At 45.7% G+C, this 13896-nt stretch overlaps 1 protein-coding gene across 1 annotated transcript in view; it reads left to right on the top strand.

Moving 5' to 3' along the window:
- The window catches only part of ABCC12 (ATP binding cassette subfamily C member 12), a 62650-nt gene extending 56897 nt beyond the window's left edge, over positions 1–5753 (top strand). Inside the window, exons 24-29 of the mRNA XM_025370895.1 lie at positions 337–526; positions 986–1145; positions 2261–2339; positions 3367–3480; positions 5015–5179; positions 5287–5753. Of these exons, the coding sequence (XP_025226680.1) occupies positions 337–526; positions 986–1145; positions 2261–2339; positions 3367–3480; positions 5015–5179; positions 5287–5373 (795 nt within the window). The 3' untranslated portion in view covers positions 5374–5753. The remainder of the gene's footprint in view (positions 1–336; positions 527–985; positions 1146–2260; positions 2340–3366; positions 3481–5014; positions 5180–5286) is intronic.
- Positions 5754–13896: the final 8143 nt, after the last annotated feature.

Below are 13896 nucleotides of genomic sequence, written 5' to 3'. Positions count from 1 at the left end.
TGGCATCCTCCCAGCACTCCAGCCCTCAGCTCCAATGTCACATAGGCGCCTTCCTCAAACCTCAAGTTCTTTTACTCTCCCATCCCCCTTGCCCAACACACAAATCACATTCTGTATCCTATTGCAATACTCTATTGTCTTCATTTTAAATTTTTTTTCTTGTTTATTATCTGACATCCCCACTGGAATGTGAGTTTCTAGAATTAAGGGTCATTATGGTTTATTTCACCACCATGAATAGCAGTACCTGAAACTGTGTGAATCAATGAATGAATTAGTTAAATAAATGAAAAAACAAATGGCTATTCACTGGTCATTGGTTGTTCTCCTTTACAGACCTGTGTTCCTGAGTGCACTCATCCCCTCAAAGTGGGGACCTGTCCCAAAGACTGGCCCAGCCATGGGGAGATCACCTTCAGAGACTATCAGATGAGATACAGAGACAACACCCCCCTTGTTCTCGACAGCCTGAACCTGAACATACAAAGTGGGCAGACAGTCGGGATTGTTGGAAGAACAGGTTCCGGTGAGGACAAGCTGTGCTTTTGTTTCTTTTAGGTTGTTTTCTTTGGATTTCCCCTGGATGTCCTAGTTAAGTCACACCAGAGAGTGATGTGTATGTGTGTCAGATTGGCTGTTATTTCTCTCAAATCTCTTTACTGTAAATTAGGATTTCAGGTTGAATGGGTGTGTGGAGATGGAAGCAGACACATCAGTTTTTGAATTAATTAAATGACAATCATTCTAGTGCAACAGGGCCCCAGAGATGAGTTGTGTGCTAAGGGCCCTTGCAAGGATGAGCAGGTTAACTGTGCCAGGGTAGCCCATCCCTCCACCCCGACCCCAGTGAGGACACTTTCTGTCTACACCATCATCCTTATGGAGCCATTTGCATTGCATTAAAAATCCCACTAATTAAATGCTTCGATATGATGGAAGCACAAACTGATGTTTGATTTGTTGTTCTTGCTTTTATGGCTCCCAGGAAAGTCATCGTTAGGAATGGCCTTGTTTCGTCTGGTGGAGCCAGCCAATGGCACAATCTTCATTGATGAGGTGGATATCTGCACTCTCAGCTTGGAAGACCTCAGAACCAAGCTGACCGTGATCCCACAGGATCCTGTCCTGTTTGTAGGTACAGTAAGGTAGCTGTTTTTAATCATTGTGCATTCCTGTTTTTGGAGAGTGAAATCAGACTGACCAAGAACTTTGTGATGTCCCCAGGGCATGGCTGGCCTGGAGCTGTTCTGTCTGAGGGAAGCAGCATCCCAGAGGGTTCACAAGCACTGCTGGTCCCTGTTTCTGCCTCCAGCCTTGGGAGGAGCCAGGGCCCAGGGGTCTGAGCATTGCTTGTGTTTTATAAACACATTATCAATGAACAGGATGCTTCTATATTCATTCATACACTGAGCAGATATTCCGGTGGCTCTGGACAGCCCTAGTTTATGCCTGTGTCCCAGCATCCCATCAGGTTTAGCAATGGCCACTCTGAAAAGTGTCCCAGTGTGCACAATAAAATAAATAGTTACCTCACATATATAGCTGTCCATTTCGAAGTGCATTCATTTATTTCCACAACTAAGTGAACAGAAGCTATTCCAAGCAAGAACAGTAGGACTGCAGCTTCTGTGGGGCTCCAGATCTGATATCAAGGCACAAGGGAAAAGGCAGTTTCTCAGTTAGCCAGTGCAGTGGCTCTCTCTGTAATGAGAGGACCATTTCTCCCATAGCGCACCAGATGAAGTAGGGTAACTGTATTTACTGTATTTAGAGTTCATTGTTTGAAAAATGCATTCTGTCTCTTGAAACAGTAGATTTACATTCTGGGTCTGAACTGCTCAGCACCCTGTGAGGCCCTAGGAGCTGCCGATGCATGGAGTGGCAGATTTGGGTTGCTCACTCTTCCTCTTTCTCTGCCAAGAATTTTATCAGTTCAAACCCACTCTGCTACTCGGGGCTGCTGAGAGGCCCAGGTGTGTCTTTCTGAGCACCTTGCTCAGAGCTGCCTCTCGGCAGGGTTCCACCTGTCATTGCCTGCCTCGGCGGTTTCTGCTCCATCGCAGAGTTGTGGACCCTTGGTCTCGTGGCCTGAGGTCCGTATTTTGTGGACCACTGTCCTGGACTGAGGATGATTCTTGGAGCATGAGGTCATCACATGCCACCTCCTACCCTCCTCCACATGCTACAGAAAGTCTGCTCCCCATCCATCCTCTCGTCCCTGGAAATCCGGCTCCCTGTCCTTTCCTCTCCTTCATTGCAGGTACAACTTGGATCCCTTTGAGAGTCACACCGACGAGATGCTCTGGCAGGTTCTGGAGAGAACGTTCATGAGAGACACAGTAGGTCTCTGGGGCTGTTGAGGAGGAGTTTGTTTCCCAGCACCACTGCCCTAGATTCCTGGCCTAGGTTTAAATTTGACAAGCACCTAGGCCAGCACTTAGCCAAGTTTATTTTTGGACACCACATAAGTCGGTAGAACATAATCCTTAGTTACTCTTTCCTATTAAAAGCAACAATAGGGCTCTACAATGATCCAGTCAAGAGCACTACGTGTATCGTCTCACTTGGTCCTTACTACAATGCTCTGAGGTTGGTACTCTTACCCCTAATTTTAGAGATGAAGAAATTAAAGCTCAGGGAAGTAACATGCCCAGGCTAGTGAGTAGCAGGGTGGAGACTTGAACGCAAGCCTATCTGGCTGTAGAGCAGATGGAAGGCCCTGCTACTCTGCCAATGGCCTCATTTGCTTATCAGCCACAGAAAACGGGAGGGTGTGGAATGTTCTGGGAATAGCAAGTATGGCTGGTTGGAGAGGACTGAACCATCTGTGAGAGGGGACCCTGTCCTATAAGAACTACAACCCCAGCTGAGGTCAGCAGGTAAGCATGACCACCTCTACAGCCCAACATGATATTTTTCCAGGACTTGGTGTACCAACATGAGCATCTTCCAAGGCCACTTTGGCTTGTCACTCTGGATAAGCCAGACCCTGTCTTACCCTTCCTTAATGTCCAGGAAACTCTCCCATCCCATCTCTATTTTGTCCATGCAAACAGCAATCCAGAAGGCCATTTCCAGTTGCTTGTGTGCTCTCTGAAACTGCATTTGCATCATTTGTTCTTTTGGTGAATTGTCTACGGGGTTCTATGAGTCATACTGTGATTTTAAATTATTAATGTCCACCTACTCCCCGGTCTTTCCCTGGTGCCTGTTTCCAATATTGAAATGATTGTTGTTTTGCACTTTCTTTGCCATAGTAAAATAAAGCAAGCTGATGAATGCAAGAGAAGGGGGCAATCAATACAGACAGCATAGGACAATTTTATAGATCATCAGCATAAATGTGGCATTTTCTGTGTTTTATAGATAATGAAACTCCCAGAAAAATTACAGGCAGAAGTCACAGAAAATGGAGAAAACTTCTCAGTAGGGGAACGTCAGCTGCTTTGTGTGGCCCGAGCTCTTCTCCGTAATTCAAAGGTAAGAAAACACGGAAAATGGATTGGTTAAATTTTGGATATCTCCTGCAGCGCCACTCAATCCAGGAGGTAGTGCCAGGCGTATGTCTTTCAGCAAAGAGAGAGCAATTGAGCCATTTAAAAACCGATGACTTTTTCTTAAGACAAAGTTGTGAGGGATAAAAATTGAAAAGTAACAGCCATTTACAGCAAGAGCACCTTCCTCTCCCAGGCTTCCCCTGGGGAGGTCTCGCTTAGATTTTCACTCTGCTCGCCTAAGTGGTTTGAGTTTGAAAAATCTGTCTCCCAACTTTCTCCCATTGTCTCTGAACAATTCTGAATCTGGATACACTGTCCCCAGGATGCTCAAGAGGGCCATCAGAATGCTAGGATATGGGAATTGTACAATTATACTTATATTATAAGTAATTTATACTTATTTTTCTTTGTGACTTAGCCACCCTTATTTACTGATTTCCAGGAAGGGATTGCTGTTGCTTTAGTAATGTCAGTGTCTCAAGCCTCATCAAAGGTGTGACCCATTGTGTGTATTCTCCAGATGTGCTAATGTCAGGGGAGAGGGACCGGCATGGATCCAGTGCCTGCCGTGCTAAGTGGTTTAAGTGTCATCTCCATTTCTAGCTCATCAATAAGGCATAGCCCCCTTTCACCTATCAGGGAACAGAGCCTCGAGGAAGTTAAGTAACTTGGCCAGTCAAGCAGAGTCAGGGGTTAAGTTCAAGTGCTCTGATTTGCTAAATCAAATCCGCCCTGTGACCAGCAGAATAATACCCCACCTCCCCAAAGATGTTAATGTCCTGATTTTTGGATCTTGTGAACATATTCATCCAAGACTTTTAATATATTAACTTACTTGGCAAAAGGGACTCTGCAGTTGTGATTAAGGATCTTGAGATGGGGAGATGATCCTAGATCTGAGTGGGCCAAACGTATTCACATGGAGCTTTCCAAGGAGGAGGCAGAAGAGTCAAAGAGAGAGAAGGAGCTGTGATGCCAGGAGGGGCTATGGGCCAAGGAATACAAGTGGCCCAGAAACTGGAGAGGGCAAGGAAACAGAAAGAATGCAGCCCTGACAATACCTTGATTTTAGGATTTCTGACATCTGGAACTAGAAGATAAATTTTATGTTGAGTCTCTAAGTTTGTGATCGTTTGATATGGCAGCAATATAGGGAATGAGTGTAAGTGCTGCTGTGCTTCATGCCGACTCAGGTTAGCACAATAGATAAAGCCTGTGCAGCCTGTCTCCCTACGAGTTTGTAGGGTTAGAAAAAACCACTTAAAAAGAGGAGTAAAGGATATACAACCTTGTCCCTCTAGCAAGTTCCTTGGGAAAGATGGAGGTGATGTGATGTGACTTTTACTTCACTCTTTTCTCTCTTTTTTTCTTTTTGAGATGGATGTTTAGCTAATTACTTTTCGTCTTGTGGTCTTCTTTTTCTTCTTCTTCTTTTTTTAAAGTAAATAGAGCCAAGGCTATAAATTCCCCTCTCAGTGCACCTTTGGCTTACCTTTACAATGTTCCCTCCTTGACAGATCATTCTCCTTGATGAAGCCACCGCCTCTATGGACTCCAAGACTGACACCCTGGTCCAGAACACCATCAAAGATGCCTTCAAAGGCTGCACTGTGCTGACCATCGCCCACCGCCTCAACACAGTTCTCAACTGCGATCACGTCCTGGTTATGGAAAATGGGAAGGTACAGGAAGCTCTTTTGGCTTCATCTCCCCAGAAATTTCAGTGGTTTGAGCTTTACAGTGGGTAGATATTTTCTGCTGATTTCAGTTCTTCTTCTCTGACTTTCAGGTGATTGAGTTTGACAAGCCTGAAGTCCTTGCAGAGAAGCCAGATTCTGCCTTTGCGATGTTACTAGCAGCAGAAGTCAGATTGTAGAGGTCCTGGCGGCTGATTCTAGAGGAGGAAGAGGCTCTGTGAGATGAGCAGGAGGGGTGTTCAGGAGGAGGAGCTGTCCTCTCTGCAAGTAGCCCTGGTCTCCAGCCCCTCCCATCCACGGAGTGAGCTGGCGCTGAAGTTGTCCCCCGTGTCATACTCAGTCCATGTCATCCCACTTGGTGGGCTTGGGGTTGGTTCTGGGTGGTGAACCTAGGCAGACAAAGCTAATGGATTAAAAAACTGCCCTTCACCTCCCAAAACCCCAAGGGTTCCTCATGTGTTTTCACCAAAACCACCCCACTGCCTAAGAATGAATATATTGTAACTTTCAGTTAGAAACCAGCCACAATAAAGAAAATGGGAAAATGTCTTAGGATGGAGTTTGCAAGGTTTCCTTGCCCGTTATCAGAAGGAAAAAGAGCAGAATTTTCTTCTCGTTTAGCCCCACTCACTTCCATCTTGACTGGATGACAAGCAGTAACTACACAGATCTGTAGCATGAAAGATTGAATACAGTGTTTGGCCAAAAAAATTGTTTTTTAAATCATATTATATGTTTCAATTGATCTATTAGAATAACCAAGAAAACAAAATGCTGGAGTTTCTCTATAAATGACACTTTTGTATCTTCTTTATTGGTCATTAAAACGCAGTAGGAAATTACCCTGAAATGTTGCCTTGCAATTATTTCACTGACGATATTCCAATTTCTGTACTACTTCCTCTCATAGACCCTTGTTGCCTTCTCCCTTTACTCAGTAATGAACCCTCACAGTCGCTTACCAAATAAAAGGCTTTCTCTCCAACCTTGAGGCTGGTTCTGATGGAAGCAGTAAAGGTGTATTCCCAGCAGCCCCAGGAGTGAGCGCTGCTAATTCATGGTGACATTTGAGAAAAAAAAATTTATAGAAAATCCGGCAAGCTCTTGTGTAGTAGCCGCCAAGGGGCAGGCCGGCAGTTCTGGCTATTTCTCATTCGTCAGGAATGAAGGCCCTATGAGGTTTCCTGGGCCTGCTTTCCAGGCCCCAGGCTGAACTCTAAACACAGCTCAGGGCAGTGTGGTCAGCAAAGCTTCCAGATGGCAACCCCCCACCCCACTTCCCTTCTAAGTGTTGGTCACGTCCTTGCTTCCCCAGACGTGGAGGAAGGAGTGCCTGACACCTGGGAGCACCCGGGGAACACTTGTGGCAGCCATGAATGACAGCATCTAATGAACTCACTCAAACACAGCTGTGGAGCCTGGCGAACATCCCTCCCAGGTGCGTGTGCATGTTAAGAGCTTAATCTGGATTTCTGGCCAACGAGCCAATAGCCAGCAATTCAAGGGCTGGGCATGTGATGTTCACCTCCAACTGATTATTCTCCAGCCTTCCTCCAGCCAGGCCTAGGCAGGGGTCTACCCAACCAGCGGGGAGGCGAGCACACCTGGCCTCAGGTAGAGTTTATAGCCTGGCAAGTGTGTGAAAGCCCTGGCCCAGCAGCTTGGCAGCAGTGGATCCTGCCCTCAGCAGAGGGTGCACCAAGACATGTGGCTGAGAAGGACGTGAGCCAGGGGTTTCCTTCCGTGGACAGCTCCACGCCAAGTGTGGATCTGTTTGTGAAGGGACACAGTGTATCTTTCCCTGATCTGAGCTTTCCCCCATGGTGCGTAACCCTGACCGAAGGTCATTAAACCCGCATCCATGGGAATCCATGACAGTTGTGCAATGTCAGGGAGGGATGCTTTATTTTCTACCAACTTGACACCAGCCAGATAATCAGTCTGTCATTTCAAGAGGTGGTGTTTTCATGAGGACAGGGGATAGGCTACAATGACCCCTGCTGCTCCTTCAGATGCACTGAGAGAGGAATCACCTCCTATGACTCCTTTTCTGCCCACACTCGCTTTAGTTTACTCTGGCAGAAGAACACCGACATTGATCCTGATGTCTACTGAGACCTTGCACTGTGCCAGGGACTGTGACGAGCATTTTTTTCATGAATTATTTCACTGAATCCTCACCTCACCCCATGAGATGGGAATTGAGGCTCACTGAGGTTAGTAACTTATGTACAGATGCCCAGGAAGGAAGGGACAGAGATAGGACTTGAACCCTAACCAGTCAGGCTCCACAGTCCCTGCTCCCAACCCCTTCACAACAAAGCCCCTCCAGTCCTTTCCCCTTGGCCTGTTGCAGGGACAGTGATGGTCATCAGCATCCTCCCTGGGGGAGAGTGACTTCTGAGGGTTTGGCTGTTTGCATGTATAAGCCATGAAACCATCTTAGCAAACCCCTCTCCCACCCCAATCCCTTGCTGTCACTGCCATATCAGCTAAGGGGAGGCTATGTGGAATAATAGTAGCCATTTAGCCAAATTCCTCAAAGCACAGGCTTAGGTTATTAAATCCTCAACATATCCCTGTGGGGTAGGTACCTGCTATGATCTGAACGTTTGTGTCCCATCAAAATCCTCATGTTGAAACATAATCCTCAATGCGACTGTATAGAGGTAGGGCCTTTAGGAGGTGATTAATTAGGTCATGAGGGTGGAGCCCTCATCACTGCAGAAATAAATACAATAAAAATAAAACATGTGCTGTTAAATTCCATGCAACACTGCTGGAAATGTGATCCTCCTGGTGAGAAAGAGCAGTGCCTGTGTTGTAAAGCCTGAGTACTGGTCAAGGTAGACTCAGTTATGCTGCAGTAACGAAAGACCCCAGACCACACTGGCTTATTTCTTGCTCGTGTGATATGCTTATCACAGGTGAGCTGCAGCCGTGCTTATCCTCTTCATTCTGCAACCCAGCGGAGCAGAGCAGTCTCTGCCAGGAACATCATGTTTTGTGGTAGAGCGCAAGCAGACATGGCAATCGGAAGCGATACATGCTACTTTCATCCACACTTCATGGGCAAAACGAATTGCCTGGCTGCTCCTGAGTTCAACAGTGTGGGTAGTGGTGGTGGTATATACCCTACTCCAGAGAAAGGACCACCACAAGGCACAAGGACCAAGCTTATTCCAGCAGGAGTTGTATAAGCTTCCTCTTTGGAGGGGCAGCAAATATTCTGAACAATACAACAACCTACTATAGCCTGGGTTGGGATCTTCGTTCTGCCACTGAGTGGCTGTGTGATATGGGGAAAGTAGCTTGCCTTCTCTGAATCTCCATTCCATCTGTAAAATTTGGACAAAGTGCTAAGGTCTTTTTCATTCTTGACTTTCAATACAGGATAAACAAAAAAGGAAATATGAAAACGGTTTCTGTAGGAATTTAGGCATTCAGAGGGGATAGAGCACCCTTTAAATGTAATTAAATGTTTTTGTTGTTGTTGTTGTTTTGAGATGTCACCCAGGCTGGAGTACAATAGCGCGATCTCGGCTCACTGCAACCTCCACCTCCCAAGTTCAAGCGATTCTCCTGCCTCAGCCTCCTGAATAGCTGGGATTACAGGTGTGCACCACCATGCCTGGCTAATTTTTGTATTTTTAGTGGAGATGGGGTTTTACCATGTTGGCCAGGCTGGTCTCGAACTCTTGACCTCAAGTGATCCGCCCACCTCAGCCTCCCAAAGTGCTGGGATTACAGGCATGAGCCACTGCGCCTAGCCTTGAAATTTTTATTCTCATTTATTTCGGTGCCCCAGCTTTGCTGTGCTCTGCTATCATCTGCCTTTTGGGTGATCATATGCTCAATGTTATGAATTAGGACCTTTTGAATAGTCTCTATTAGATGCCAACAGAGAATGGAATAAACCGTTTACAAGCACTGTGGTTATAAATTAGTAACAAATTGCCTGTGACTTGTTTCATCAACGCTTGTATCCTGGAGCTAATTTTGAGGCTACCTGGTCTGGAAAAAGTGTGGACAAATTAGCCCATAGGTCAAATCCAGCAGGCCTACCTGTTTTTATAAATAAAATTTCATCAGAATGCAACCATGCTCATTTGTTAATGCATTACCTATGACAGCTTTCACATTGCAACAGCAGAGTGGAGTGGCTGTGACCAAATGTATATCCTCAAAGCCCAAAATATTTACTATCTTGTTCCTTTACAGAGAAAGGTTGCTGTCTCCTGATTTGGGGCATTGGCATGGGATATGATTCACATGAGGGGGAGTTCTGTTGGTTGTCGGGATGGGGTCTGGAAGGCATACCCTCCCATTGCCTGGTCTGTCTGTGGAGTCGGCAGCCTCGTGTGAGCATGAAGGAAGCAAGACAGATGGACAGAGCACAGGGACTTGCTTACTGCACTGAGCTGCTGATATACCAACCCCACAGTCACCCTATCTCTTGTCTTTTCTTTTTTAAATTATAGATTCAGGGGGTACGCATGCAGGTTTGTTACATGGGTATATTGTGTGATGCTGAGATTTGCACTCCTGGTGTGCCCATTACCCAAGCAGTGAAAACAGTACCCAATAGGCAGTTTTTCAACCCTTGTTCCCTCCCCATGTTTGGAGTCCCCAGTGTCTGTTGTTCCCATCTTTATGTCCATGTGCACCCAATGTTTAGCTCCCACTTACAAGAACGTGTGATATTTGCTTTTGTTTCTGCGTTAATTCACTTAGAATGATGGCCTCCAGCTGCATCCATGTTGCTGTAAAGGACATGATCTTATTCTTTTGTATAGCTCCATCCTCTTGTCCTGTTACAGAGGATACATTTTCCTTATTGTTTAATCCAGCTCTAGTTGGTCTTGCTGTTACTTGCAGCCTAAAGTGTTGCAAACAACACAGAAGAATCACATTCTTCTCCTCCCTGGCAAGATGCTGATCCTCACCTGAGGAAAAAAGAACCCCAGTCCCTGCCCTGCGAGTTACACCATCTCCTTCCCACTCAGATGTGGTCCAAGTGAGCCAGTTCACATTCAAGCAGGGAGGAGTTTCCGATTCTCATCTGTCCCCCAAGCTTCACGCAAATTATAAATATTCCCCTTGCCTTCCCTCCCTACTGCCTGAGATCAGAAAGACCCAGAGAGAACTCACAGGATTTTATTCCTGCTGTTCAAGTGAACAGATCTGAAATTGGCCCAGAATTGTTGGTAAAATATGAAATGTTCTTTGCTAAGAGCTGGAATCACTTTGGTCAGTACAGCATGGTTTAAAATGAATTGGAAAATGCAGGAGGTCAGTTTGGGGTCAGATGGACGATCAAAGAAATCACTTTTCTTTTGGCCCTGCGTAGAAGGTCACCTCTGGGCGAGGCCAAATCAAGCATTAAAGTCTTCAAATAAATGTCGATTTCCATGGAGAGGCCCTGCCTAATTTCATGACGTGCACATTCCTGGCTTTGGCTGAAAGCTTTCCCTCTGCTGAGACCAGCATTCAAGGACCAGACTGAGTCAGTTTCTATTGTTTTAGCACAAACCTGCCTCCTTCACCTGGCAAGAGCCACACCCAAAGAAACCTCAGCTTGGTTTGTGGCAATTGTTCTGCATTGCTCTAAATAATTTTTTTTTTATTATGGTAAAATGTAAATAACATAACATTTACCATCTTAACAATTTTAAGTGTATAGTTCAGTGGCATTAAATACATTCACGTTGTTGTGCAGCTATCACCATCATCCATCTCCAGATATTTTTCATTTTTCCAAACTGAAACTCTGTGCCCACTAAACTCCCCATTCCCCTGTCCCCCTAAAACCCTGTAGCCACTATTCTACTTTCTGTCTGCATGAGGTGCCTTATTTAAATGGAATCATATAGTATTTATCTTTTTGTGTCTGGCTTATTTCAGTTAAGGTTCATCCATGTTGCAGCGTGTATCAGAATTTAATTCCTTTTTAAGGCCATCCTAATAAGTGTGAAGTGGTGTCTCATTGTGGTTTTGATTTGCATTTCCCTAATGAGTTGTGTTGTGCATCTTTTCATGTGCTGATTGGCTTTGCATTTTTTAGAAGAGAAATTGTGGTAGCCCATCTTGCAAGGTTTTTTTTTAAAATGGAGTCTTGCTCTGTCACCTAGGCTGGAGTGCAGTGGCGCAATATGGGCTCACTGCCACCTCTGCCTCCTAGGTTCAAGCTATTCTCCTGCCTCAGCCTCCCAAGTAGCTGGGATTACAGGTGCTCACCACCACACCCAGCTAATTTTTGTATTTTTGGTAGAGACAGGGTTTCACCATGTTGGCTAGGCCGGTCTCAAACTCCTGACCTCAAGCGATCTGCCCTGTTCGGCCTCCCAAAGTCCTGGGATTACAGGCTTGAGCCACTGCGCCTGGCCAATACAGCATTCTCAAGTGAATATTCTCACTATGTCAATGTGTATAGGAGCTCAGAGACTATAATTGTTAGCTATGAGCTAAGAACCTGGCATGCATCACATCATCAAGGCTTTCAAACAGCTCATGAGGTAGGAACGACTTTTCTTGTTTGCTCAGAGAGGTTGTGTCTTTCCCAAGGTTACCCAGATGGCAGGGAGAGGAAACTGGACTTTTACCCCAGAGCTGGCTTTTCCAGTCCCATCTCTTCACTTCACACATTAGGAAAAGAAGGCCCAGAAAACCTAAAACTGGTCCAAGTTCATTCAAAAAGTGGTAGGGGGAGGATTGGGCTCCTGAATTCTAACTTAGTGCTATGTCCATGCAGCCACATGGCATCAGACTGTTCTCCAGAGGGAAGTAAAAATCACAGCTCTTTTCCTCCGGACAGCTCATCATGTTATTGGGGAAATGACTTAAAAGTACCAAAGAACACACAATAAAATACCAGAGGATGAAGTGTGATGTTAGGTGGTGAGTTCATTCATTCATTCTTTCATTTACTTGTTCACTCATTCAGTATTTCACCTGATTTTTCACTCTTTTGATCCTTTCTTCTATTGAAAAAGGGAGGGGTGAACGAAGCTTGGAAGCAGTAAAAACAATTCTGGACATGACCAACAGTCCTTATAGGGCAAGTATAAGTCATGAAGGTGATGAGGACTGGGGAAGGTGTTGTTTCCGGTTGAGGAAAGCGTTCACAAAAAGATCTGGGCGTGAGGGTGAGCCTGGCTAGGGAGACAGCAAGCCACTGCCTAACTAGGGCTGAGGACTGCTTGGAAAATTTTCAGGTACTTCACTGTCTGCATCTTCAAACAGTTGGTGAACACCAAAGGCTTGGATACAGCTAGTGACGGGAGAACAGTTTGTTGTAGAAACAATTAGGGCAGGTGCTAGGGAAAAGCCCATGAGCAATAAAGGGAGTTTGGCCAAGGAATAGTGGGGCCCCAGACAATCCCCCTGCAGCAGAGCCAACTACGTTATGGGGAGAGAAATGGGGTTGGTTCCACCACATCACCCCTCCTAGGACAGGATGGGTGTCCTGAGGGCAGACACTGCCAGTGACACACAAGGGTCATGTGTGCCAGTCTGTAATGATGCATGCTGCCCTTGCCAGGGGAAGCTCTTCTCCAGGCATGTGGTGGAAAAGACAGAAGAGCCAAGTTCCCTCCAGTGCATTCATTTAAATCATTTGCCTCTTTGTTTCTGCAATTGGTAAATCAGAGATCATCTACATAGCAGAATCGTTTAGGAAATGATGAGACCACTCTGTACAGAGAGTACACTTGGCTTGGCAACCAAAAGGGTTCTTTGGTAAGTGATCATAACAGTGCCACAACACTAATCAAATTCCTCAGTTTTCTCTGATGTGGGGATTTTAGAGTCAAGTGACCTCACTCTAAGCAAAGGCAGCATGTTAATATCTGGACTGACAACTGGAGGATGGGGAAGTGTGACAGAAAAGCATGAGCTCTGGGGTTCTAGTAAACACCATCAGTCAATACTCTGCCCAGAGTCCTAGCTGCTGGTGTGTTTCAGGGTGCTTTTGCTACCTGTAGTTGGTACCTTTAACTCTTCTTCCCAGGACGGCCTTGGGCTATAGAGTGAGAGTGCCCACACCCAAGGGAGGGCCAAAGGGGCTAGAAGTGTACCTTCCTCCAGGTGAGTTCTGAGCTGATAGGCCCAGCTCCCTCATTTTGGGAAGATCCTAAAGTGTAACTTACACTCCAAGTTCCCCTGTGGATTCAGGCTGAAGTTAACCTCCATAGTACTTCGCCTGAAATTGTATCTTCCTCCTTGTGTTACTTAGAAATTTTCCCTGAGAATATATCCTTGATGATATGGTTTGGCTGTGTCTCCACACAAATCGCATCTTGAATTGTAACTCCCATAATTCCCATCTGTTGTGGGAGGAACCTGGCAGCAGGTGATTGAATTATGGGGGCAGGTCTTTCCTGTGCTGTTTTCATGATAGTGAATGAGTCTCATGAGATCTGATGGTTTTAAAAACAGGAGTTTCCCTGCACAAGCTCTCTCTGCCTGCTGCCATCCACGCAAGATGTGACTTGCTCCATCTTGCCTTCTGCCATGATTGTGAGGCCTCCCCAACTATGTGAAACTATAAATTTATTAAACCTCTTTTCTTCCCAGTCTCGGGTATGCCTTTATCAGCAGTGTGAAAACAGACTAATACACTTGATAAGTCAGAAGCATATAAATGCTTGTCCCAGAGTAAATCTTTAGGAAATCTGACCTAGCTCAGGGGGGTCAAAGAAATC

This window comes from Theropithecus gelada, chromosome 20, assembly GCF_003255815.1.
Source record: "Theropithecus gelada isolate Dixy chromosome 20, Tgel_1.0, whole genome shotgun sequence".
Lineage (NCBI taxonomy): Eukaryota > Metazoa > Chordata > Mammalia > Primates > Cercopithecidae > Theropithecus > Theropithecus gelada.
The sequence above is the reverse complement of the archived record's forward strand: the minus strand, read 5'-3'. Positions and strand labels throughout refer to the sequence as shown.